The following is a 26,385-nucleotide window of genomic DNA, read 5'->3' as shown; positions in this document are numbered from 1 at the left end:
AGCTACACCACACTTGAACTAATGCAATAGTAGATATGTCTCACACCTTGTGTACTTCCATCTCTGAGTGGATAGTGTAAGTATGTCTATCTTTTTCATTCACTCTCCTTCTCTACTGTGGGCGCACACACTCTGTCTCATCTCTCTCTCTCAAAGTACTACTCACTGCGTACAACTATAAGATTCGGGTTCCTGTAGTCAACACATCAGTCTCACTCCATCATTCCGTTCGTGTCAAGACTTAGATCGAAAATTTAATTCTGACGTGACAAGTTATTCCCTGTGTTTTCCCTGCATATTTTCTGCATTTTTATTTCCCTATGTTTTCCCTGTTTTTTTTTTTTTTTTTTTCAGGAAACAGGTACCCTGATCTGAAGAGAGATTTTGATGAACAATTCATGCAGTTCAACAAATTGGAAGATATTTTTCAGATTGTGATGAAACCCTTTATCATCGATCCTCAAGGAGAACGGCACACCAGAGCAAATGAATTGTGGAACTTCGACAAGGAAATGCTACAACTGCAATTAACAGAAGAAAGGGCAGTGAAAGTCGATGTGTCATTTTGGCTCTCTTTTGATGGAGATTCATACCCGAACTTTCACAAGTTTTCTAAATATGTGCTGACAATGTTAGGGTTGACATATGTATGCGAAAGTATGATTTCCAACATGAATTTGTGAAAAACATTTTCAGGTCCAGAATAACTAATGAATACTTGAGGGACTGTTTAACCATTGGTAGAACTTTGTACACTCCCAGACTTTGAAAAGATTCCACAAAATAAACCACGTTATTTATCTCACTGATGAGGTTGAGTGGGTGAATTGTATATTTAAAACGTGCATATTGCCGGTGAAGTTAGAACACTGTTTATCTCAAATTTTGTTTCTATGTGAATGTATTGAATTTAAACACTCAACTAATTAATTTTTTTTAATGCCATGGAAGTACAGTGCTAATTGATACTTATAGAAGGAATCAAATGGATAAAGGCAAGGGACAGAACCACATGGCTCTATATTGGCAGATTACATAAAGACACAACAACTGAAGATCTAAAAAGCTACATGGCAGAAAATGGTATAACAGAGCAAGCAGTATGTGAAGAGTTGAACAATTTAGGAGGAAGATATAAATACCCCTCAATAAGCTGGTTATTGTTAACTCACCAAGTTTCTGGCCAAAAAATATAGTAAGGCGATTTTGTTTTAAAAGGCAAGAACAAGATGGAGTGCTCCTTAGAAAGGAAGCTAACGTTACCACCTAGCCCTGATACACATATTACGCTACTATTATTGGGGGGCTACGAAATTTAATAAAAATTATTCCAGAAAATTCTCTACAAGGAGACATAATGATACTTCCATAGGTGATCTCTTCATTAATGGGTACCATGGACATCATGTCATGGCAATATAAGGCTCTTTAGGAAGACCGAGTGGTGATGAAGGAGAGGGATAAAAGTAGATTACAAGCAGTGGAATTGAAGTTTCAAAGGTGTCAAGAAGGTTTAACAAGAATGGACAGAGTATGAAATGAGAGAGTTCGGGAAATGGAAAATGAGGTACCCCCGCAGGAAAAGATAGAAAAATCAAGGCTGCAGTGGTATGGACATGTTAAGAGAATGGGAGAAGAGAGAATACCAAGAAAGATGTTAGAAATGGAGTTGAAGGGACGGAGACCTGGGGAACTGGATGAAAGTGACAGAAGAGAAATGATGGATGGACAGAAAACAATGGAGAGGCTTATGTTCCAAGCAAACCCAGCCTGTGGTTGGAAACTGCTCCAGATGATGTTGATAATTGTTGATGACAGTTATCTAGTCACAGTAGTAAGGAACATCCTGCCGGACACAAAAGTGTTCGTAGATGACATACTGTTATTTTAGGTTTGCATGTCATGGCTTTCACCATGTGATCTGCTTTGATAAGTATTTCCATGAACCAAAAGACTCATGTCTGTGCAAGCTATGCGGTCAGAAATGTGGCAGATATCACATGGAAATATGTAAAAATAGGACACTTTCTGTGTGTTAATACACGAGGTTGAACTAACTTGCACATTGTGTGCAATTCCTTCTTTATACACACCATATTTACCTTTTTCTCAGTATTATTACTGTATACGGAGTAAGCAATCATCGTAAGCAACATCACCACCTAATCTTACTCAACCAAATATTTGCAATATTACAATCAATCCGGACCCCAGGGAAAAGTAATCGAAGACCCCTGTTCTAGAACATGTGGCCGTTGCTTTGTTACTCTCATGACTCCTCTTGCTGCATCCAGACCCCTCAGTACTTCCTTCTTTTTTAATATTGTGCTAGGTAAATATTGTGTAAAATCTTGTAATATCAGACAAACCCCCTCCCCTCTTGTTTGTACTTTCTGATGATATCCTTCTTAACTTTCATCGTAATCATTTTCTTACTGCCTTCCTCTTCAATATTTTTCTTCACTGCTGGAATAAAGATACCAAATAATAGTCATGACACTTGGACAGAAAACAGAAAATGCTTTCTTTAAGCACACTGTCTGGGCTCCGTGGCGTCTGCCTGTCACCCGGCGGCCCTGGGTTCGATTCCCGGCCGGGTCAGGGTTTTTAAAATTGTGAATGATTAATATTCCTGGCCTGGGGACTGGGTGTTTGTGTCATCCTTAACGTTCCTTTCCTCACATTCAACACTCTACGCTTCCCCAATTACAATTACATGCAGTTTCATATCATACGGTGCAAGTAATGGCAAAAGATCTACAGAGGACAACGCCACAAACAAATATCATTAAAAAAAATAAAAAATAAGCACATACATATTACAATGCTACAGTATACAGTTTGTATGGATGCTGACTATATGAGTGGGGCACACTAACTGAACTCCACCATAGGAGATGATTATCCACAATCCCACAGCGTGAGGGAAGCGATTGATTAAGATGTGACAGATCAACAAACAGATCAGTTTTACTTGCCATGCAAAACTTTGCTCGTTTATTAAGTTTAATTCAAATTCTTGTTCATGTTGCGAAACACTCGCAGACCGAGTTGCTCGCAATCCAAGGTTTTACTGTATGTTGAAATATGTATCTTCTTCAGGGCGATGGTGACTCATTACTAAGTAACTGCACTTTTTTTTTTTTTCATTTCAGGAATAATTTTGTAACCAAAAGCCTCAATTACTGATTTTTCAGGCATAAAATCAATGCATAGAATTGAAAAGAGTGAGAAGCAAGCTCCTATTTAAATTAATATTTTGGTCATATCTTTTGTCATCGTCATTTTACAGTTCCAGTTTCCCGGGTACTGTTGGCGAGCCTCTTCCACTTTGTTTTATTGAACTCCATTCTGTTGTTAATGACGTTCTCTAATGTCCTTCCCTGATCTGCAAGGTCCATCTTTATGTCCATCCAGATGGGTTCTTGGACTTCCCACCATCTGTTTTTCTATAACATGCCTCTCTAAGTTAACATAAGCTGCTCTTGCTTTTTCCACATCACCATTTCATGCCTGAACCACCTCAATCTTGATATGCTGACCTGATCTAACAATTATGTCTTAATCCCAGTTTGTTTCTCACCATGTCATTCCTTAAATTGTCAGGTCAGGTTAGTTACATCCCACTACCATATGCGAAAATACATGGTACTACTTACGAATGTTTGGCTGAGGGTTGGGCGACCATTACCAAACCTCAACTAAGGGAGAACCAATGTCTACAGACAGAAGAGTTCACCCTTGGGGACTTTGTGTACGAAATGACACATAAATTCAACAGGAAGTTGCTGCCTTGCAGATGTGGCACATAGACTGCTAATGGCTAAGTGAGACAGAGAATCTCCTAGCAAGTCAGTTGGAGAACTGCAATCACTTTCAAAACTTATACGAGTCTTGGATACAAAAAGAGAATTCAGAATGGACAACAGCACCCGCAGACCCACACCAGGTGTGATGGCTTACAGCCTGATGATAAACCAGGCCTTGTGAGTGTACAACAATCTAGAAGACAACACACTCGAAAAGAGACAATCAATATATTGAGTTTGACTGGGAAACATAAAGAGTTCGCGGACATCAGGGAGAGAAAGAAAATATAACATCTTCAATAGTCTGAATTATTGAACTATTTCTAGATTGCAATTTCACAATTAATTCAGCCCTACATACCAGTAGCAGTTTTTGTTCCATTTTTGTTCAACTGCCCATTACTTTCTGTACATACTCATCCATATAGAATTATGAGTTTGATTCCTGTTCAATGAGTCTACCAAGTTCCTCTGGCACTAGATGCAAGTTAATGTTACACATTTTATAACATATTCCCTCAGCTGTTATTTTCTGGAAATAAATGTTAAATCAATTTACAAATGAACATCAATATATTCATTGCCGTTGATTATTTCAAGTTGAATCAACGTACATACATAAAAAGTTAAAACAACAACCTGACTCCCAGTAGTGAAGTGCACTGAACTGAGGTACTATATTTCTAATATTAAAAAACAATGGACATGCTACTAAATTGTGTTGTGGTTAAGTGTACAGTAAGAGAGGGCCTTGAGCCCTAACTTCACCACGAATAAAGACAAATTACTTACTTACTTACTTACGTACTTAAAGTAGAAAATAACTTAAAGCAGCATTAATATCAGTTAAAATGGTGTCAATGAATACATAGAAACAAATGTATGAAACCTTCTAACTAGAAAGTCAATGAAAAACTGTAGCATAAAATAACATATGAGCTATAATTAAAAGAGCTCAACTCATTGACAAGTATCCTAATATTTTCTTTGTTATCTCTTTTCATTTAATTGTTCAAATCAATACAATCCATCTTTAAAATGTCTGTAAAAGACAAAAATTAAAAAAAGTAAAATGTTATAAAATGACAATATTCATCTAAAGTTTTAGATCAGACTCTTCAGTTACTGGAGTTTTGGTCTTTTAAAAAATCTTGTTCTTCTCATGAAGTAACAATCTGACATAACATTGTTTCTACACTTAGCCAGCCCTAGAGGCTGGTGGTGCAGTTACATGCCAAGAACAATGGATTCCAAAATTGCTACATGCCTTGGTTGCTGGATACATATCCTAATTAGCTAACCACCTTTACTACGCTAGTGAGGGACTATCTGTACCGCTCCCACTACCCGTACCACTGGTGGCCAGTTCACGATTCGCTAAGAGGCTCTTCTTCCCACTCTTGGATAGAGTGGCACATTCCTTCTGCAATGTCTTCACCTTCAATGACAAGGTTTCAACCTTGGTGTCGTAATCTTTCTGCATGTTCTTCATCTTTCCACGAAGTTCATTTTCTATTGTAAAATGTTTTGCTTTCAGCTCAGTGATCTGAAATAATAACAAGTAGTAGTAGTAGAAGTAGTAGTAGTAGTAGTAGTAATAATAGTAATAATAATAATGAATCGAGTAATCATCTAGTAATAATGAATCTTGCTATTTCAAGATGACTATTATTAGGCAGACTAAAATTTGGATTGACATATCAGTGACAGGGGAAAAATAAAGACAGGCATTACGCACACACTTCAAGTATGCCATGTTTACAAATGATTATATAAGATCATTATTAATTGAGGGATTAGTTCAAAATAAAATAAAAGATTTTTCATAATATACAGTACTTGACTATATAAACAACGGGAAAAAATAAATAAATCTGCGCTGACATTAACAATACTGAAAGCTATAGTCTGTCTGCTGTAAATTTTTTTCAAAAAAAGTCAAAAATCACTCCATAACATTCTCTGAGTACCGTCCCCAACATGCTACTGGTTACAGCTGTTGCAGCAAGTGGTGCACACTTTTAATACAAATTATTCTAACTCCATATTCTGTGTTCACTTAATAAAAGATGAAATATGAGGTTTTTTAAACAAATTTGCATGAAATAACTGCTTTAATAAATTTCCAGGTTGCAGAAAAAATAAAACTATGTGTTTTATTCAACATGTGATCTCATAGTTTCATTGTTTCACACATGAAAACAAAGCACATACTAACACTGTAATTTCCTGTAAATAAAGCCTCCACAACTTATTAAACATGGTGAATAGGCCTATTATCTCTTTTTCACCACTCTTGTTTATGCCTGGAAACTGCACTTCAGTCTTTAACCCAACTTACAACACAAACACAAATGGTGGTGTGGTGAGGCAAGACATGCCATACCACTGTAAAGCATAGTGTGATTCTTAAAAAAATGTTATCTGTTTAATATAGCTACATATTCCGCATAAGCACTCTTAAGAAAGATATTCATTATACAGTAAACTCCTGATTGTTCATGAGCAGGTTATCTAATTTGTGGATTATTCATGCAATTGAACAAAATCATAAATAAACACAACGAAGTACTCTCCACACTTGTTTTATGACAACAAAAAAAACCCCACACTGTGTGACAACAGAGTAATGTAATCATTTTTCACCCCAGTGGTTCTGTAAAAATTTAATTCATGTTCAGTTTGGCGACTAGTTGAGCTGTAGTCAGGTACTGTATAATTTACAATGTGTGAAGTCAAGGATTGTTTTGACATTGGAGAAAACAAGAAACTTGATTCTTGAAAGAAATGAATTTCTGCCAGGAAACTTGCCAAAATTTTAAAATGTACCAGGTGAAAGAGCCCATATGTGTGTCTAACCCCAATCTCGTTTCTCACCGGGAGAGTTGGCCGTGCGTGTAGAGGCGCGCGGCTGTGAGCTTGCATCCGGGAGATAGTAGGTTCGAATCCCACTATCGGCAGCCCTGAAAATGGTTTTCCGTGGTTTACCATTTTCACACCAGGCAAATGCTGGGGCTGTACCTTAATTAAGGCTACGGCCGCTTCCTTCCAACTCCTAGGCCTTTCCTATCCCATCGTCGCCATAAGACCTATCTGTGTCGGTGCGACGTAAAGCGCCTAGCAAAAAAAAAAAAAAAAAAAAAAAAAATCTCGTTTCTCTACAGAGTCGGGTATGAAGTGAGATGTAGTATACTGTAGGTCCTACTGTAACTAATTATATAATGAAATAGGCTTATTTCCCGATTCTAAAATTTTGTAACTTTAATTTATCAGCCTCCTGTTCTAACGGCCCTTTTTTTGTGGAAGAATGACTAGCGACAACTTTAGGCATTACCACCAGCCATATTTCTTACAACAAGGAATTTTGAAAAACAACTTTCACAGACAGAATTTTAAGAGGGAGCTCAATGAAGTTAGTGGATACAATTCATTAAAAAATGTACGGAAGTATTTTTTTTGCTATTGGCTTTACGTCGCATTGACACAGATAGGTCTTATGGTGACGATGGGACAGAAAAGGGCTAGGACTGGGAAGGAAGCGGCCATGGCCTTAATTAAGGTACAGCCCCAGCATTTGCCTGGTGTGAAAATGGGAAACCACGGAAAACCATCTTCAGGGCTACCGACAGTGGGGTTCGAACCCACTAACTCCTGAATACTGGATACAGGCTGCACTTAAGCGACTGCAGCTATCAAGCTCGGGACGGAAGTATAATTTTCAACACAAACTTTGCTTTTTTAAATGGAAACACCCTATTTTCTTTAACATAATTAAAAGAAGGAAAAAAGAGATTAATAATATTGTTTGTTACAGTGTAATACGATAATTCAATCCCAAGTAATTGCAATGAAAAGGTGATGCTGGAGGTACATTCCTCAGCAGTTCAATCGTGTCTATCGGAGAAAATGAGATGAACCAAAAATAGTGATAATACAACTTAGTAGTATAAACAGTTTGTAACAGCGCATTACATGCATATGTCAACATTTGATTAACTTTGTTCTTGTATGCATTCAGTACTGTATGGAATACCTTTGTTAGAGAATTGTCGCATTCAATTACATAATTAAACATTCAAAGTGTTGCCCATTATTTCCCGCACACTTGGTATTGGCTGCAGAATGAACGGATAGCATGGAGCAACATGTCTGATATAATCCTACCACAGGCTGCCTCTATGTGATGTTTCTTATTTTCTGGAGTTGTAACTGCTGAGGACTGCATATCAAGTGTCAACTTCATATTACAATTACTCGGAATTGAATTAACATATTACATTGTAATATGTGTGGAAATGATAAAGGAAGCAAGACCTCTTGGTCTACATTGGTTATACAGGCTGCTAAGGTGTATATGGAGGGAAAAGCAAGTATCTGACTGGGCAAAACCATCCACAACAGAATTCTATCACCCGTGACCTTCAAACAGTTCTTGTATATCCCAAAAGGTAGCACCAAAATTCAGTCTGAAGCTAACATGAGATAACTCGGGATCCGCCTGCAACGTTCGGCCAGGCAAACATGAGTTTTCTCGGGACCCATCCACATTGTGTTAATATTTGAATATTGTAACTTAAAATGTAAAACACCACCAATAATATAAATAAGTCACTTCAGGAACCAACAGTACTCCTATGATTTCCAGAAACCACATGACTTTTTAAATTTTATTTATCCATGGAAATGGCATCAACTCACATGAGTGGCCACAAGGGTCCAGAAAGAAAAATTATGAGTACATCTGGTTCCAGAAGTGACTTAACCCATTCATGTCTGCAGAATCAGATTTAATTTGGCCGCCCACAGCTTGAGCGTATCTGTTACACGAAAACTTGCATAAAACAAAAACTAATGCAGAAAATTCAGTCAAATTTTGCATTCATGTCATTGAAGGTTATGACTTACCCATTCTTCATTCCTAGTGTGACTGTTGGCTATGGTACAAATGTTTCATTTGAAATACAGTAGAAGTCTGTTATAGCGAGAATTCATAACAGCGAAAATTTACTCGCTATAACGGATTGTCGTTATATCCGATTTTGTATAAAAGTCGGAAAACCCTTCATGCACATTAAAATCGGTATGAAACGGCAATCATTTTGTTCAAAACTTGTGTTTCCGCAGATGATATCCACACTACGGCTTACTTGTTTGTTATTTTTCGTAATCCGATATTATGTGAAAGTATATGTTTAATATCATTCTGAAAAAATATAGTACCGTAGTACCGAATCCAAGATGAACTCCACTTTTTCCTTCAAAAAATTTAAATCAGGCTCAAAAAGAAGTTTGTAAAAATCATACGAATACCTTGTTGTACATTAGGCCTACGCATTTTTAGACGCCGGACATTGACTTTCGTCACGCTGTATTTCTTTTCTTTTTGTGGCTGCACAATTATTCTTTATTATCGCGGGTTTAAGGACCATTAACTTAACATTGGCATCATAATACCGAAAAGAACTCGTTGAAAATTTTCCGGCAATACCTATTCCATGCGTCTCTACAATACAACGATACATCAGGAATATTCTTGCTGTCTATAAAACTGTTATTTTTACGCAGCGTCAGATATAACCGGCTACCGCTACACGCACGTCTCGCTTGTCGGGTTCGGCCAAATTCAGCAGCTAGCGATGTGTAGGCTTAATCACGAACGTTGAAAGTCAACGAATGAGTTTACTGCGCCACGGTATGGCCCTTCCGCCCTTGCGTTTTTCGTGCACATACCTCACAATTTCATCTTCGACTTCTTTAAAGCGTCCTTGTTGCGGACCACTGAATGCATTTTTTGTACAGTACGCAGTTTTTAGCTCTTTGTTTTCACGCTAACGCCAAATACTGGCTTTAGTTAGGCCTATGCCGTGTTTTCTTGCGGCTGCACAATTATTTTACATTTTCGAGTGTTTAATAAACCAACTTAAAATTAGCATCATAATATCGACTAGAACCCGTTGAAAATTTGCCGGCAATACCTTTTCCACGTATCTTTACAATACGACTATCCATCACGAAAATATTCCTGCTGTCTAGAAACCTTAATTTTACTAAGCGTCAAGTACAATAGACGTGTTATGACTCTGCCTCTGAGTAGCCATGGCTTTTCTAAGAATTCGAAGGGTCGCATGTTTTGATGCCATTCTGCAGGTTTGAGAAACACACAGGCACTGCACAACCGGTTGTCGCGGCTAGCGATGTGTGGTAAAGAGGCGGTCGTTTATTGTCAACGAGTTCTGTGCGCGTGTGGAAAGCAGCAGCGTGGTTACCGCGGTAGTTGCCAGTGGTATCAATTAACTTACTGTTAGGCCACGAATGCAACAACCCTTGAGTTCTCGCATGAGATTCTGAGAAAAAAAGTCCTGGATTCCGAAAAATACGGTATCACTCCAGAGATTTCTGTGGCAAACACCTCAGCTTTCTTCTTCAAACTGCGTCACCTAACCTAACCGTATATGTAGCCTATCATGAAAACATATTTGAAACGCATGTAGAGAAATAACCTCCACGCGAAAAATTTACATGTAAATAGCCGTAACTAGACGCGAGAAGATATGAAATATCCTCTGAAATCAGTGATGTACTCTGCCATATCTTGAGGTGTATCACATTCTTACTTAATTTCCGTATATTACATTAAAATGAAGATATCGTTTACTTCAGTCTTTATTTATAACGAGTTAACAACTGCTATTGGCCATGTTATTTACGCATTTATTATGAAAACGTGTTATCCTCTTTCATTTCGAATTTTCTTTAGAGAACAGCAGTCGATGGGTGTTACTAATCAACTCCAACATCGCCTTTGAATGTCAACGAGAGAGATCGCAAATGCACAAAGTGAGAAAACTATACCGTACCGAAGATGATCGATCGCATTTTGTTGCAAACGTTTCAGTTTTCTTATTCAAACAGCATCACGTATCCTAACTTAACCGTACTATACGTATGATGAAAACACACTTCAAGTGCCAGTAGAGAAACTATAACTTTCTCGCTATAAAATTTCATAATAGCCTTTCCGTAATTTAACCAGACGCGACAAAATATAAACTAACGTCTGAAATCAATTAAGCACTCTGCCATATCTCGAGGTTTATCCCATTCTTACTTAATTGCAGTATTTAGCCTCAAAATTAAGCGGTAGTTTAGTCAGCCTTAATTTGTAACGAGTTAACAACCGTTATCGGACACGTTATTTACGTATTCATTACGAAAATATGTTCTCTTTCATTTCGAATTTTCTTTACGGAACAGCTGTCGGCGGGTATTACTAATCGACCCCGACATCGCCTTCGAATGTAGACGAGATAAATCGCTAGTGCACATAGCGAGGAAACGATGCCGAAGGTAATCTATCGCATGCAATATCATCGCTGGGGTGTATAAATATTGGTAACGGAAAAAATCGCGCGCGCTTAATCGCTCGTAATAACGGATGCGCCAGTGATAGGGTTCTCGCTGTAACCGAAGAACGATACACAGTTTAATATAGGGATTTTGAAGGGACAGAAAAAAGGCGTCGCCACAACGGAGTTCTCGTTATATGCCGTACTCGCTATAGCGGACTTCTACTGTAGTTTCAAAAAGAGCAGATCAGTGTACTCCAAAAAAATCGTAAGTATTTCTGAAACACTGTTGTATCCATGAAATGGATATATATCATAATTATTGTCTTTCTTTTCTCGAACTTCCAATCACTACGGTTCTTTTGTGTCACCAACTGCGTGCGTCTGGAAGAACCTGGCACAGCAATTTCACTCTCACTTTCTTCAATATTCTGCTCACTTCAGAAACTTTCACTGTTGCTATCACCATCCTTGAACTCGGATTCATTTTCCAAAACGTCATTATTGGCATAAACACCATATAAAACAATGACTACAAGAGCTTTCAATCTCTCGTCATTGCCACGAAGCCGGTTCTACTGCATAATGAATACCAATGAAAATAAACTGTTATTCAACAATCCCAGTGTCACACAGAAATACACAGCATTGTTTACCAATAGTAAATGCCTCTAGTTCCCTACAGTGTGTACTGTTAGAAATTATATTGTATTATATTATATTATATATTATATTATACGAATATAAGTGAGGCACTGTGCTGAACTTGTCATTTGATTCACACGCCAAAACATCGTGCATGACAACAGCTCATCATATAATGCGAATGGGTTAACAGATTATTGATGGTTTTTTTTACATTTTAAGTTTAAATATTCAAATATTAATTCTACAATTTGCCACTGGATGGTATGCTGTGTCTTGATGTGGACTACACCCACTGTAGCCACCAGCACTTGTAAACTTGGCTTTCATATTGCCCTTCCACGGTCTGCAGTGATGGTCTGTGGCATTCCGAAGTGAGCAATCCGTGTAGATAACAGTGCAAATGCAACTGCTTCAGCTCTGATGTCAATAACGGGAAATGCCTCAGGCCTCTGCGTTAAGCATTGATGATAGTATATATAACAGTATCCTTGTGATGGGGACAAAGGACCAACTAGGTCGGCATTAATGTGACTAAATCTTGATGTTACTGGTATATAAGTTCCAACTGCACTGTGGGTATGCCTAAAAACTTTGCTTTTCTGACATGTAATGTCTTTCTTAAGTGATGACCAAATGAAGGGAAATATAGGGAAATAAATAACATTGAGGACTGTTCAGAATTACAAAGGGACCTTGAAAGTATCCAACAGTGGGTTGAAGAAAATAATATGAAGGTTAATGGAGGCAAATCAACTGTTACAACTTTTACAAACGGGAGTTTTAAAACTGAATTTGAATATACTTTGGATGAGGTAGTTATCCCAAAAGATGGCAAGTGCAAATACTTAGGTGTGAGATTTGAAAGTAATTTGCACTGGAAGGGTCATATTGATGACATTGTTGGGAAAGCATACAGATCATTACATGTCATAATGAGACTATTTAAAGGATGCAACAAAGAATTAAAAGAAAAAAGTTACTTGAGTATGGTTCGTCCATTATTGGAATATGCAAACAGTGTTTGGGATCCTCACCAAGAATACCTAATAAAAGAAATAGATAGTGTGCAGAGGAAAGCAGCAAGATTTGTAACAGGGGATTTCAGGAGAAACAGTAGTGTATCAGAAATGTTAGAGGACTTGGGTGGGAAACTGTAAGTAAGAGAAGGGAGAAACTAGACTTATAGGATTATATAGAGCCTATACAGGAGAAGCAGCATGGGGAGAAATCCGTGAGAGGCTTCAGTTGGAAAATAATTATATTGGCAGAACTGACCACAAGTATAAAATTAGAAGGAATTTTAGCAGAAGCGACTGGGGTAAATTTTCATTCATTGGGAAGGGCGTGAAGGAGTGGAACAGTTTACCAGGGGTAGTGTTTGATCCTTTTCCAAAATCTGTACAGGTATTCAAGAAGAGAATAAACAGCAACAGGGAAAATAAATGAAATGTTAGAGGGCATTCGACCAGTGCAGGCTATTGTAAATAAAAAATGTGTGTTAAAAAAATTAATTCCATCCCCTGGTCCATGGAGTTTGGACAACCAAAGTAGGGGACTGCCTGTAGGGGTGAAGTACAGTGGGGACTTCGAGGGCCCTGGGACCGCTACGGTAGCTGTGAAGGCCCTTCAGGAACTCTGAAAAGTGGTGGCAAAAGGGAGCTAAAAAAAATTTGAAAGAAACCGATTCTTGACTACCTTGAGAAGAAAGAGTTACGAATTGAAGAGAAGAAGCACGGCATATGGAAGGATATAAAAGGATCAACGCATCGTTAATTACTAAAATATTAATATATAAACAGCAGTAAAGACTACATCTGCAAGAATATCGGCAGTAAAGGCGTAGATTTGAAGGAAATATTCGTTACTGTAACACCTAAACTCAGAAACGAAAGGAAACCTCAACCGAGTTATACATTGCCGAAAGTAGTATTATAACGGCAAATCCTTGCTAAGGAAAGAATAATTTATTGTTTCCAGGAGGGAGACAATATCTGTTTAAGCGAAAGAAATAGCAAGAAGTAGGCCAAATTAGAGAAATCTCTAAATTTAAAAGAAATGAATATTCTCGTCCAATACGAGTTTCCGAAAACAAATATTACGTATTGAATAGCCTACTATTTACCAGTACACTATGAGTTCTACTATATATTTGTTCTTTTATGATTGCATGAGAACTGGTGACAAGATGGACTCAGCTTAAACAGATGGAAATGGTCGCTCAAGACTTAATAGCTCAAGCCAAGATCCCGAGCCGGAGCCGCAGATGACGTAATCTTTGGATCGCAGAGGCTGCCTACTCCAAGATGCCGTAGTCCAGGAGAGATCCAGCAGCAAAATCGCGTTACGAGATAAGTATTATGAATTGCATCGTAATAAATTTGAAATCAATTGATGAAAAATATTTATATATGTACAGGAGTGCTAGAAGTAAGAGTTGTAGTGCCAATGAAAGGATATATGAATATGAATGCCAATTATTAGCCGATGAAATGTGCTAGTTTATGCTATATAACCGTGGTGCTAATGTGATAATTTTAAGGTTAATGGAAACTAGATCTGATTGAGTATTTGTGCATGTTTAGTGCCAATCAATACGTGTAGACCGTGAAATGTTTAACCAGTAGAGATTGTAGAAAAAGCAGACAAGATACGAGACATAACCTAAAACTTCAGGTCAATATGTGTAGCAATCATGGCCAGTACGATAATTGTATTGTACGGAGATGTTGGAAATATTACGAAGTTGCAGTGTATGGGAGAATAATCAGGTTATTAAGTAATGCTACCATAACACAGAGGTTATTTAAGTGGAATTGAATGAAGATATTTTTTAAATATGGAGGTATATATATTTATATGAAGGAAAAGGAATGTTATTGTGGCAAGTTGTAATTTGAGTGAGGAGATATGTTTCTGTTCGTTGCTTAAGAATGGGATAGATGGTTGAATTGCGAATTCCTGTGTTACGTATTACATTTATATTTGGATTAGCACTGCAAGTGAAGGATTTAGGCCATGTTAAGTTGAATGTATGTCTCGAGTTAAGCAGAATGTGTCTCGTAGTAACTTTCAGCGGAAGATATTGATAGGTTACGTGTTTGTTATACATTACGTAATATATATATTCAGGAATAGAATGGAGTCTTGCACATTTTCATATTGGAAGGTCAGCGCATTAACGCTAATATGAAGTACGGTTTACTTTGACTTAATATTGGCATAGTGAAGAGATATTTGAGAATATGTAAATATATTGGCACATGATTAAGAATGCATGGCACGATTTTCGCAGGAAAGACCGACGTACTATCATAGTTATGGCACTCTGTGGTAAGATTATTTGGTTTATTTTGTACAAATGGTGATGTACTGTTTTAATTTATTCATTTTGGGTTATGATAGGAATATTAATAACTTTATGGGTGTTTTGAACCCAAATTTAAATATGGTAATGCTTATCTCGTAACGTGGAGAGTCACAAACAAGAATCCAAACATGAATCCAAGTAAATTTGGTCAAACAGTCCGAAAAGAAAGATGAAACATAAATAATGCCCCAAAGAAAATCCCAAACAATATTAAAAGGAAGATATTCCACTCCTCCTTGAATTAATAAAGTTATGGTCCCTATTTTTCCCCTTGTATCAATTTAAACATGGAAGATATGGTATATTTTTGAAACTTAACGAAAAATGTAAGCAAATATGATGATAACTTAAAGATTTTTCAAATATGTTTATCTCGGAACTCAAGCATTTGAGGATGATATTTGTAATTTCACACGATTGTTCCTTTCTTTATTGCCGATGGATGCATATTATTCAATTTTATTATACATTAGCATGCTAATAAACTAGATATAATTTTGATTACGCGTTTCTATTCCTTAAGTAACTTGTAATATATAGTAATATGATAATATACGGATCTATTAAATTAATTTATGTTAGATATTAGGTGATGATTAGATAATTTCCTTCACGTATGGATTCGGAATGACTATTTCAACGGAATCTACGATTTATATAAAGCATATGGGAACATAAGGAAGCGAATTTTACCCTGAGAAGCGATTATGCACCGTGTTGTTGGAGCTCATGCTCATAAATTATATTTCAGTTCAGAGTCTAGGTATGATTTACAACCTGATGCTTAAAATTATTTGGCCGGAGCAATATTTACACATGAGTATATTCAGTTAATGCTCCAACTCGGCGCAATAGCGGGAGTCACCGCGGGAACATTAATATATTAACAGGTGCATTTAAATTTGGCCCCCAACAGTGGAGCAAGTTGAGGAGAAAGGTACCGTGGTCGCCAAATATCATTAAATTTGTGTCCCGAACGTGAGGCAAAGTTTGAAGAGGTCGGATGATTAATTAAATTCTGGATGTACAGAAATTTTATAACTTGATTATGGAGCAAATATTGAGGATGAGATATGGATGATTGGATTGGACATGGGTTATGTGATGCCGTAGCTTCGAGCAAGTTGAAAAGAGTACCGTGGCTGTTGTGTAATATTTTGAGCTCTTATTCGTAAAGTGAGCTGTTGAAAAAGGAATGAGGAGGAAAATATATCGCGATAAAGGAATATTGAGAAGACAGATTATGGATGACATGAACATATATGAGGTCAGATTGTAGCGGTGAAGAGAGATAATAGGAAAAGAGGATGGCAAACATAATATAGTGTATCCTAGTCAAGAAGAAAGCTGCACAATGAGTTAGAATGTAACTATGAGACGGCATGGAAGAATGAAATGAAGCATGATGGATTGCGGATGCAAATATGGCATGCGATAAAGGATGATTTCTTATATACTAGGAATAAAGTAGGAAAGGGATTGACTGTACATTTATTTAGATTGTTCCGAGAAAATTTCGTTAGGTACTTAGGATAGTGGAAGTGTATGAATGGAATGTTAATTTTATTTATTGTATATGTAGGTTAAGTGAATAAGGGATAAACATAATTGAAAATGATTATTATTTTAAATGTTTGGATTCTCATGTGACTTGGACAGGCTGGTTTGGGTTGAGCTAAAATAGTCTTGGGTGATCATTCCTAATTAAGAAAGAATTTGTTGAACTAATAGAAGTTGTAGAATAAGTGTATGATTAAGCCTGACAGACTGTGTTATAGTAATATTTTGAGATCAAATTAGTTGAATTTACGGATACATAGAGAAAGTTAGGCTTATAGAGAATTTAACAGGCACATTAGAGAATTTTAAACGAGATAAAGATGTCGAATTTAGCTCAGCTGAAATCCCAACTTGAGGGATACCAAAAGGTAACTGAGGAGGAAGTCAGGAAGAGAGACGAAGCGATACAGGAAGTCAGGGACAATCAAAAAGGGATTTTGGAAAAATTCCAAGAAATAATTAGCAGGCAAAATTAAAAATTCCAAGAAATAATTAGCAGGCAAAATGAGAATTTCCAAGAAATGATTAACAAAATGGAAGGAAGAGAAGAAGAAGCAAGAAAGCAGAATGAGAAATTTCAAGAGATGATTAATGGGCACAATGAAGAAATAAGAAGGCAGAATGAGAAATTTCAAGAGATGATTAATGGGCACAATGAAGAAGCAAGGAAGCGAAATGAGGAAGAAAGAAGGGAAAGGCAAGAAGAAGCAAGGAAACAAAATGAGAAATTCCAAGAAATGATTAACGAAAAATTTCAAGAAATGATTATCAGTCAGGAGGAAAAGCAGCAAGAAGAGATTAACAGGCAAAATGAGAGGCAGCAAGAAATGAGGGAAGAAATGAAAGAGGTCATAAGAACAGAAATTGAGAAATTTGGAGGCGAAGTCACGCAAGTTAAAACAGATATTGACGAGCTGCGTAATCAGATGATGGAAATTGTGGAAAATAGGAGTGAAGAGGTTAATAAAAAAATAAATGAAGTCAGTAAGGAGTTGAAGGAAAGTAGAGAGGCTATACAAACTCTGAAGGAGAAGGAAATGAAGAGTTTGACGGAGAATTTGGAAAACTTGAAATTAGATTCCACAGAGAGATGGGAACAGTATCGAGAGAGGATGAACAAATTAGATGAGATAATAGGAAATACAAATAAGTCAATAGAAGTAAATTTTATCTTGGCGAGAGAACAAGTATCGAATAAAACAGATATAATCCGTGAGGAAGTAGAGCGGAATAAGAATGAGGTTGACAGTAGAGTTAACAATACGGAAAGGGAGTTGCGGACTATCCGAAAAGAGATACAGGAATTAAGGGTACATGACCAAAACACAGGATCCAATATGTTAGGGAATATGGATATTCGGATGAACGAAAGAGAAACAACACCAACGATGACGACGGATTCCAAGCAGATGATCAACGGCGGTATAATTGGAAACGGGAATTGTAGCAATGGAGGTCCAGCAGTAATAAATATTATTAAGACAGTTGATGATAGGCCAAAACATTTTGATAACACTGCAAGTCTATCACCTAAGCAGTTTCTTCGGGAAATGGAGGATTATTTTAGGGCTAATCAGATTCCGAATGAAAGAAAGCTAAAAATAGTTGAAAAACACTTAGACTCCAACCCTGGTATATGGTACCAAGCATTTAGATACAACTTTCATGATTATGAGGAATTTAAAACAGCATTCTTGCGAAGGTATTGGGGCTCAGAGGTACAATTACAGCTTAGGATGGAGCTATATTCCCGGAAATTCGCATTTAATGGGCAGACAAGATACTCAGATTATTTCGCGTTCCAATTTCAACGATTTCAAGATCTGGAAGCCGCACCAAGCGAATTGGAAGCAATAAAAACAATCCAGAGGCAATTTCCTCCCGAGGTGCAAAGGCACTTGGCAGTAGCAAATGTTCAGACAGCTATAGAAATGGAAGACCGGCTAAGGCAACTAGACATGGCAACTGCACATCCCACAACCAGGTTAATGCGGAATGCAGAGAATGAGGCATCGATAAATATGATAACGCCGGAGAATGTGGAAAGTAGTAGATGGAGAGAAATTAAGAATGGTGTTAGAAACCGGGAAATGGGTGGAAAGAAAGAAATGAAAGAATGCCAATGCCAAAAAGGATATGTAAATCGACGGACATATCAAACGAGCGATAGATGTGTACCATATTATAGGACGAATAATAGGTACTCAGGAAACGGAGCTCGGAATAATTTTCGAAGAAGGCAACCCTACGAAGGAAGGAGAGAACAAAGTTACAAGGGTAGAGAATTTGCCAAAAGAAAGTATGTCCAAGAGTTAAAGGAAAATTCAAACGATAAGGATAAATGGGAACAGGCGATTAAGGACAAAGAAGTGGTTGGTGACATAGAAGGTGCGGAGAGCTTAGAACTCCAGGAATACAAGAAGATGGAGGCAGGGAAACGAAGGTTGAATCCGAATGCACAAAACTTTAGTGCAGGGATAGACGTTTCCGAGAAGAAAAAAAAAACGTAGATTATAAATTAGACATAAATGAAAGATGCAATAAAGAAAGGAAATCGAATGGCAAAATTATTAGTTGGTTAATTGCGCAGATCGAGTCATGGGAGATAGAACCGGAAGATTTACTATATGATGAATCATCGAATGTAGGACCACAAGGAGTAAATTTACCAATAATTATTGTAAGAGTAAACGAAATGAGGACGCATTGTCTGATAGATTCTGGGGCGAGTATTAGTGTGATCTTGAACATGTTATTCTTAGAGTTAGAGAGAAAAATGAAGCTACCAACGATACCTGTGTCAGGAATAAAAATCAAAGGAATTATACCAGATAAAACTGTGGAATGCAAAATGCAAACGTATTTGAATATCGGAATAGGGAACCAAAGATTTGAGCACCCATTTATAATTATGAACAGAATAAAATACAATATTATTTTAGGCGTGGATTTCATGGTCGCTACAAAAATGGTCATTGATATGGAAAGACATGAAATTAGGTTTCCAATTAGCGAAGATCATGGGAAGGAAACGACAGAAAAACTCAGAATAAGCGTTAGGAAGGATCTGTCAGAACATATGAGAATTGTAGGTCGGGAGACAAATGGCTATGACCAGGAGAGCAATTTTATAAACCAAAGCCCAAATCAGGCAGCAGAATCCGAGATAGCCTACACTATTGAAAGAATATTAAGTTTAGAGGAAGAAGAAAAGGATCAAGAAATATGGAAAAGCCTTATGGAAGCTAAGATTTTGCCAGAGGAGAAAACCAAGTTGTACGAAATTTTGAAGAAGTATTCAGACATATTTAAGAACAAACCAGGAAAAATCCCCAATTTCAAATACAAGCTGATGGTTAACGATTGGACACCGTATAAAGCAAAGCTGTATGATATACCTGAAAAATATTTCCAGCAAGTGAAAGAAATAATCCAGGAAATGTTGGATGATGAGATAATAGTTAAAACAGCTACACCATACTTGAACCCTTTGGTAATCGTAAAGAAAAGCAACGGTAGCCTCAGAATTTGCCTAGACGCGAGGGCTATAAACGGGAAGCTAATTCCAGAATATGATAAGGTACCAAAAATTAAGGACATCATTAAGAAATTCAAGAACATGAAGTATTTTTCTAGCCTTGATTTCACATCATCATTCCATCATATTGTGTTGGAGGAGAAGTCACGACTATTGACTGGGTTCATGTTCGACAATCAAACGTATGCTTACTGCAGGCTTCCATTTGGGTTAAAAAACAGTTGTGCCGTTCTTATCAGGGCTCTGGATAGAAACTTGACAGCAGAAGTAAAGGGTTATGTGACTTCCTATGTTGACGATTTGATCCTGGCAACGAGAACATACGAAGAGCACTGTGAGAGACTTGAAAAGTTGTTGGATAACTTGAAGAACACTGGATTTAAAGTCAATGTGGCAAAGTCAAAGTTCTGCCAGTCGGAGATCCCTTTTGTTGGACATGTTATCGACGGGGAAGGAATACGACCTAACCCAGCTAAAATCAAAGCAATATGTGATTTCCCGAGGCCAACAAGGATAAAGCAGATTAGACAATTCCTTGGAATGACGCAGTTCTTTGCAGATCATTGTGATAGGTATACCGAAGTAGCAGCACCATTACAAGAATTACTCAAAATAAATAACAGGTGGAAATGGGGAAATGAAGCGGAAAAGGCTTTCGTACAAATGAAGGAATTAATGGCGAGTAGTATGATTGGGTTATCCTGATTACGAGAAAGAATTCATAATACAATCCGATGCATCCAGGATTGGAATTGGGGCATGCCTGTATCAAGAAGAACCAGAAGGCGGAAAGAAGTGAACATATTTGGCATTTGCAAGCCGTAAATTAAGAAAGCATGAACAAAATTACACGACAACCGAGCAGGAACTCTTGGCGATAGTATTCGCATTGCAGCAATGGGTGAAAATAATAAGTGGATATCCTGTGACTATACGCACTGATCATAAGGCATTAGTCTTTAGTTTGAAGGCCGCAATGGCAAGCGAACGAGTAACGCGCTGGATATTATTTACACAGCAATTTCAGTTGAAAATAGAACATTGTAGAGGAAAGGATAATATTTTGGCCGATGCCTTGAGTAGAAATCCAGAACAAACGGAAGAATTAATACATCAAATAGAGTTGGATGACCGAGACGAGCAAATAATTGAAAGGCTGGGAACTATTGAGATATTACAAAGGGCAGATGCGAATCTAGCTAAAATACTAGATAAATTGGAAGGACAGACTTCGGAAGCGAACACAACACAGACATACCGGATTATAAATGGAAGGTTAAATAAGTATCTTCTTGAAGGTCAGAGGAAAGCACGAATTGTGGTGCCAACCCAGTTACAAAGGGAATTAATATGGTTGACCCACCGGATCACTGGACACGGGGGCATTGACAAAGTGCTAAATACTGTCTTGGAAAGATTTACCTGGAAAGGAATTAGGGCAATGATTAGGAAATTGATTAGGACATGTGACATCTGCCAGAGAACCAAACATAATGCAAGATTACTTACACACCAACCAATAGCAATACTACCAGATAGAGCAAAAGAGATATTCGCAATCGACATTTTTGGACCACTTCCAGTGGCTAGTAAAGGAAGAAAGTTTATCGTAGTAACGATGGATATATTCTCTAAATATATAGTTTTACAACCAATACAGAGAGCCAATTCAAAACAAGTCCTCCACGCGTTCATTAATGGTGTCATACCAAGAATGGGAAAACCTGAGAGAATACTGAGCGATCATGGTACTCAGTTTACGTCAGAACAGTTCCGTGAAGCTATGGAGAGGTTGAATATAAAACATGTGATGTGTTCAATTAGGCACCCATCGTCAAATCCAGTAGAGCGATGTATGAGAGAGATTTCGAAGTTTTGTCGGATTTACTGCGGAAACAACCATTGGAGATGGATTGATGTAATACCAATAATTGAGCACAGTATAAACGATACCGTACATGAATCAACCGGACAGATCCCAAGTGTTCTACATAGAGATGAAATCCCACATAGGCCATGGGATGAAGTAATAGAAAGGCTAGTGGAGGATAGACTGAGTGTTCAGGAATTAAATAGTATGGTACGCGCAAAATTGGAGGATCAATCACGGAAGAGGCTCAAGAGATTACGAAACAAAAAGTTTCACCGTCAATTGAGAATAAATGATCTTGTATTAGTTAAGAAAACACCCAATTCCAACGTCATAGGGAAGGTATTTGCGAAATTTGCACATTTATATGATGGACCATATGTCATTACGAAAGTGTTTGGAAACAACGCATACCAGATCGAAAATATGTCAGGGACATATAAAGGGGTATATAACGCAGCAAACCTAAAGTACTATTACAGAGAAAACGAAGGATTAATGCCAAATAACATTTTAGAAATCAGTGAGAAAGAGAATGATCCCTATATTGAATGTCAAACAGATAATGGGAGCGAAAACGACCAAGAATGATTATACGGAAGAAATTAGGAAGAATCATATTAAAGTGGTTAAGAAATAATCAAACATAAGATGAGATACAAAGAATGAGGATAGTGTAACGTAAAGGTCCATTATGCAAGTATATGGAAGAGCGAATTAAATATGTTGTATCCAACATATTTAAAGTTAACGTGGAGGTGAAATGTACCATTACGTTACATTAGCGACCGTAAATGTCATGGAAACAGTGGACAAATATGGCGCACAATAGCTTCAGGTGCAAGTACACAGAGTAGAGATCTAGTCAATCGATATCGGCCGGCCGCAAGGAAAATGAATCTCAAGAATTAAATAATGATGGGCTAAAAAAAATTTGAAAGAAACCGATTCTTGACTACCTTGAGAAGAAAGAGTTACGAATTGAAGAGAAGCAGCACGACATATGGAAGGATATAAAAGGATCAACGCATCGTTAATTACTAAAATATTAATATATAAACAGCAGTAAAGACTACGTCTGCAAGAATATCGGCAGTAAAGGCGTAGATTTGAAGGAAATATTCGTTACTATAACACCTAAACTCAGAAACGAAAGGAAACCTCAACCGAGTTATACATTGCCGAAAGTAGTATTATAACGGCAAATCCTTGCTAAGGAAAGAATAATTTATTGTTTCCAGGAGGGAGACAATATCTGTTTAAGCGAAAGAAATAGCAAGAAGTAGGCCAAATTAGAGAAATCTCTAAATTTAAAAGAAAAGAATATTCTCGTCCAATACGAGTTTCCGAAAACAAATATTACGTATTTAATAGCCTACTATTTACCAGTACACTATGAGTTCTACTATATATTTGTTCTTTTATGATTGCATGAGAACTGGTGACAAGATGGACTCAGCTTAAACAGATGGAAATGGTCGCTCAAGACTTAATAGCTCAGGCCAAGATCCCGAGCCGGAGCCGCAGATGACGTAATCTTTGGATCACAGAGGCTGCCTACTCCAAGATGCCGTAGTCCAGGAGAGATCCAGCAGCAAAATCGCATTACGAGATAAGTAATATGAATTGCATCGTAATAAATTTGAAATCAATTGATGAAAAATATTTATATATGTACAGGAGTGCTAGAAGTAAGAGTTGTAGTGCCAATGAAAGGATATATGAATATGAATGCCAATTATTAGCCGATGAAATGTGCTAGTTTATGCTATATAACCGTGGTGCTAATGTGATAATTTTAAGGTTAATGGAAACTAGATCTGATTGAGTATTTGTGCATGTTTAGTGCCAATCAATACGTGTAGACCGTGAAATGTTTAACCAGTAGAGATTGTAGAAAAAGCAGACAAGATACGAGACATAACCTAAAACTTCAGGTCAATATGTGTAGCAATCATGGCCAGTACGATAATTGTATTGTACGGAGATGTTGGAAATATTACGAAGTTGCAGTGTATGGGAGAATAATCAGGTTATTAAGTAATGCTACCATAACACAGAGGTTATTTAAGTGGAATTGAATGAAGATATTTTTTAAATATGGAGGTATATATATTTATATGAAGGAAAAGGAATGTTATTGTGGCAAGTTGTAATTTGAGTGAGGAGATATGTTTCTGTTCGTTGCTTAAGAATGGGATAGATGGTTGAATTGCGAATTCCTGTGTTACGTATTACATTTATATTTGGATTAGCACTGCAAGTGAAGGATTTAGGCCATGTTAAGTTGAATGTATGTCTCGAGTTAAGCAGAATGTGTCTCGTAGTAACTTTCAGCGGAAGATATTGATAGGTTACGTGTTTGTTATACATTACGTAATATATATATTCAGGAATAGAATGGAGTCTTGCACATTTTCATATTGGAAGGTCAGCGCATTAACGCTAATATGAAGTACGGTTTACTTTGACTTAATATTGGCATAGTGAAGAGATATTTGAGAATATGTAAATATATTGGCACATGATTAAGAATGCATGGCACGATTTTCGCAGGAAAGACCGACGTACTATCATAGTTATGGCACTCTGTGGTAAGATTATTTGGTTTATTTTGTACAAATGGTGATGTACTGTTTTAATTTATTCATTTTGGGTTATGATAGGAATATTAATAACTTTATGGGTGTTTTGAACCCAAATTTAAATATGGTAATGCTTATCTCGTAACGTGGAGAGTCACAAACAAGAATCCAAACATGAATCCAAGTAAATTTGGTCAAACAGTCCGAAAAGAAAGATGAAACATAAATAATGCCCCAAAGAAAATCCCAAACAATATTAAAAGGAAGATATTCCACTCCTCCTTGAATTAATAAAGTTATGGTCCCTATTTTTCCCCTTGTATCAATTTAAACATGGAAGATATGGTATATTTTTGAAACTTAACGAAAAATGTAAGCAAATATGATGATAACTTAAAGATTTTTCAAATATGTTTATCTCGGAACTCAAGCATTTGAGGATGATATTTGTAATTTCACACGATTGTTCCTTTCTTTATTGCCGATGGATGCATATTATTCAATTTTATTATACATTAGCATGCTAATAAACTAGATATAATTTTGATTACGCGTTTCTATTCCTTAAGTAACTTGTAATATATAGTAATATGATAATATACGGATCTATTAAATTAATTTATGTTAGATATTAGGTGATGATTAGATAATTTCCTTCACGTATGGATTCGGAATGACTATTTCAACGGACCGATACTCTTCAACGGAATCTACGATTTATATAAAGCATATGGGAACATAAGGAAGCGAATTTTACCCTGAGAAGCGATTATGCACCGTGTAGTTGGAGCTCATGTTCATAAATTATATTTCAGTTCAGAGTCTAGGTATGATTTACGACCCGATGCTTAAAATTATTTGGCCGGAGCAATATTTACACATGAGTATATTCAGTTAATGCTCCAACTCGGCGCAATAGCGGGAGTCACCGCGGGAACATTAATATATTAACAGGTGCACTATTAGAATCTTCTATGGTCCATACACGAGGTTTGTATTAATTTGACAGCTGTTTTACTTTCCAGTATATATCTCGTGTCTCACTGTGATGGCCATGAGCTTCAATTTCTTCACAAGTAGACTATATTGTATATCTGTTGTGAATTGTCCCATGACGCTGATATGACATACTTAACGAAGTGAGGATTTGTCTGTATGTTGTTGAAACATGAAGGCGAGTATAAATTGAGAAGTCACTTCCTTCCAACATGAACTGAAAGTGTTTAACGGCAGAAGCAGTCAGAAATTCTTGGTTATAACTGGAATAATTCTTCTGGGTGTCTGTGAGCTTCAAGAAAAATCCCAAGGGCTGTAGAGTGCCATCCCTAATTTGGTGAAGAAATGTTCCAATGGCAAAGTCTGAGGCATCAATCATCAAAACTAGTGGTAAATTTGAGGATGAATGTGCCAACATTGCTGCATCTGCCAGACTAGTTTGCCAAGGCTTTGAAAGCTTTTCTGTTATCTTCGTTCCACTGGAAGTTCCTTTTGTCATTCTTCTTAACACTGCAGAATCTGGTATAGCTCCCCAATAACAATTAGTGAGTGCTAGAAAACGACGCAAGTTTCAGAAAATTCCCTCTTCACAGTCGTGAGTAGTGGATAGCCTGTGATTGCTTTTACTAGTTCTGACTGGGGATTAATTCATTGACCGGATATAAG

General features: G+C 37.1%; 1 protein-coding gene across 1 annotated transcript in view; it reads right to left on the bottom strand.

Annotated features, from left to right (window-relative positions):
- Positions 1 to 4,545: 4,545 nt before the first annotated feature.
- Positions 4,546 to 26,385, bottom strand: part of LOC136871329 (protein FAM76A) — an 82,457-nt gene continuing 60,617 nt past the window's right edge. Inside the window, exon 6 of the mRNA XM_067144973.2 lies at positions 4,546 to 5,355. Within this exon, the coding sequence (XP_067001074.1) occupies positions 5,119 to 5,355 (237 nt within the window). The 3' untranslated portion in view covers positions 4,546 to 5,118. The remainder of the gene's footprint in view (positions 5,356 to 26,385) is intronic.

This window comes from Anabrus simplex, chromosome 1, assembly GCF_040414725.1.
Source record: "Anabrus simplex isolate iqAnaSimp1 chromosome 1, ASM4041472v1, whole genome shotgun sequence".
Classification (NCBI taxonomy): domain Eukaryota; kingdom Metazoa; phylum Arthropoda; class Insecta; order Orthoptera; family Tettigoniidae; genus Anabrus; species Anabrus simplex.
This window is presented reverse-complemented; position numbering and strand designations above follow the sequence as displayed.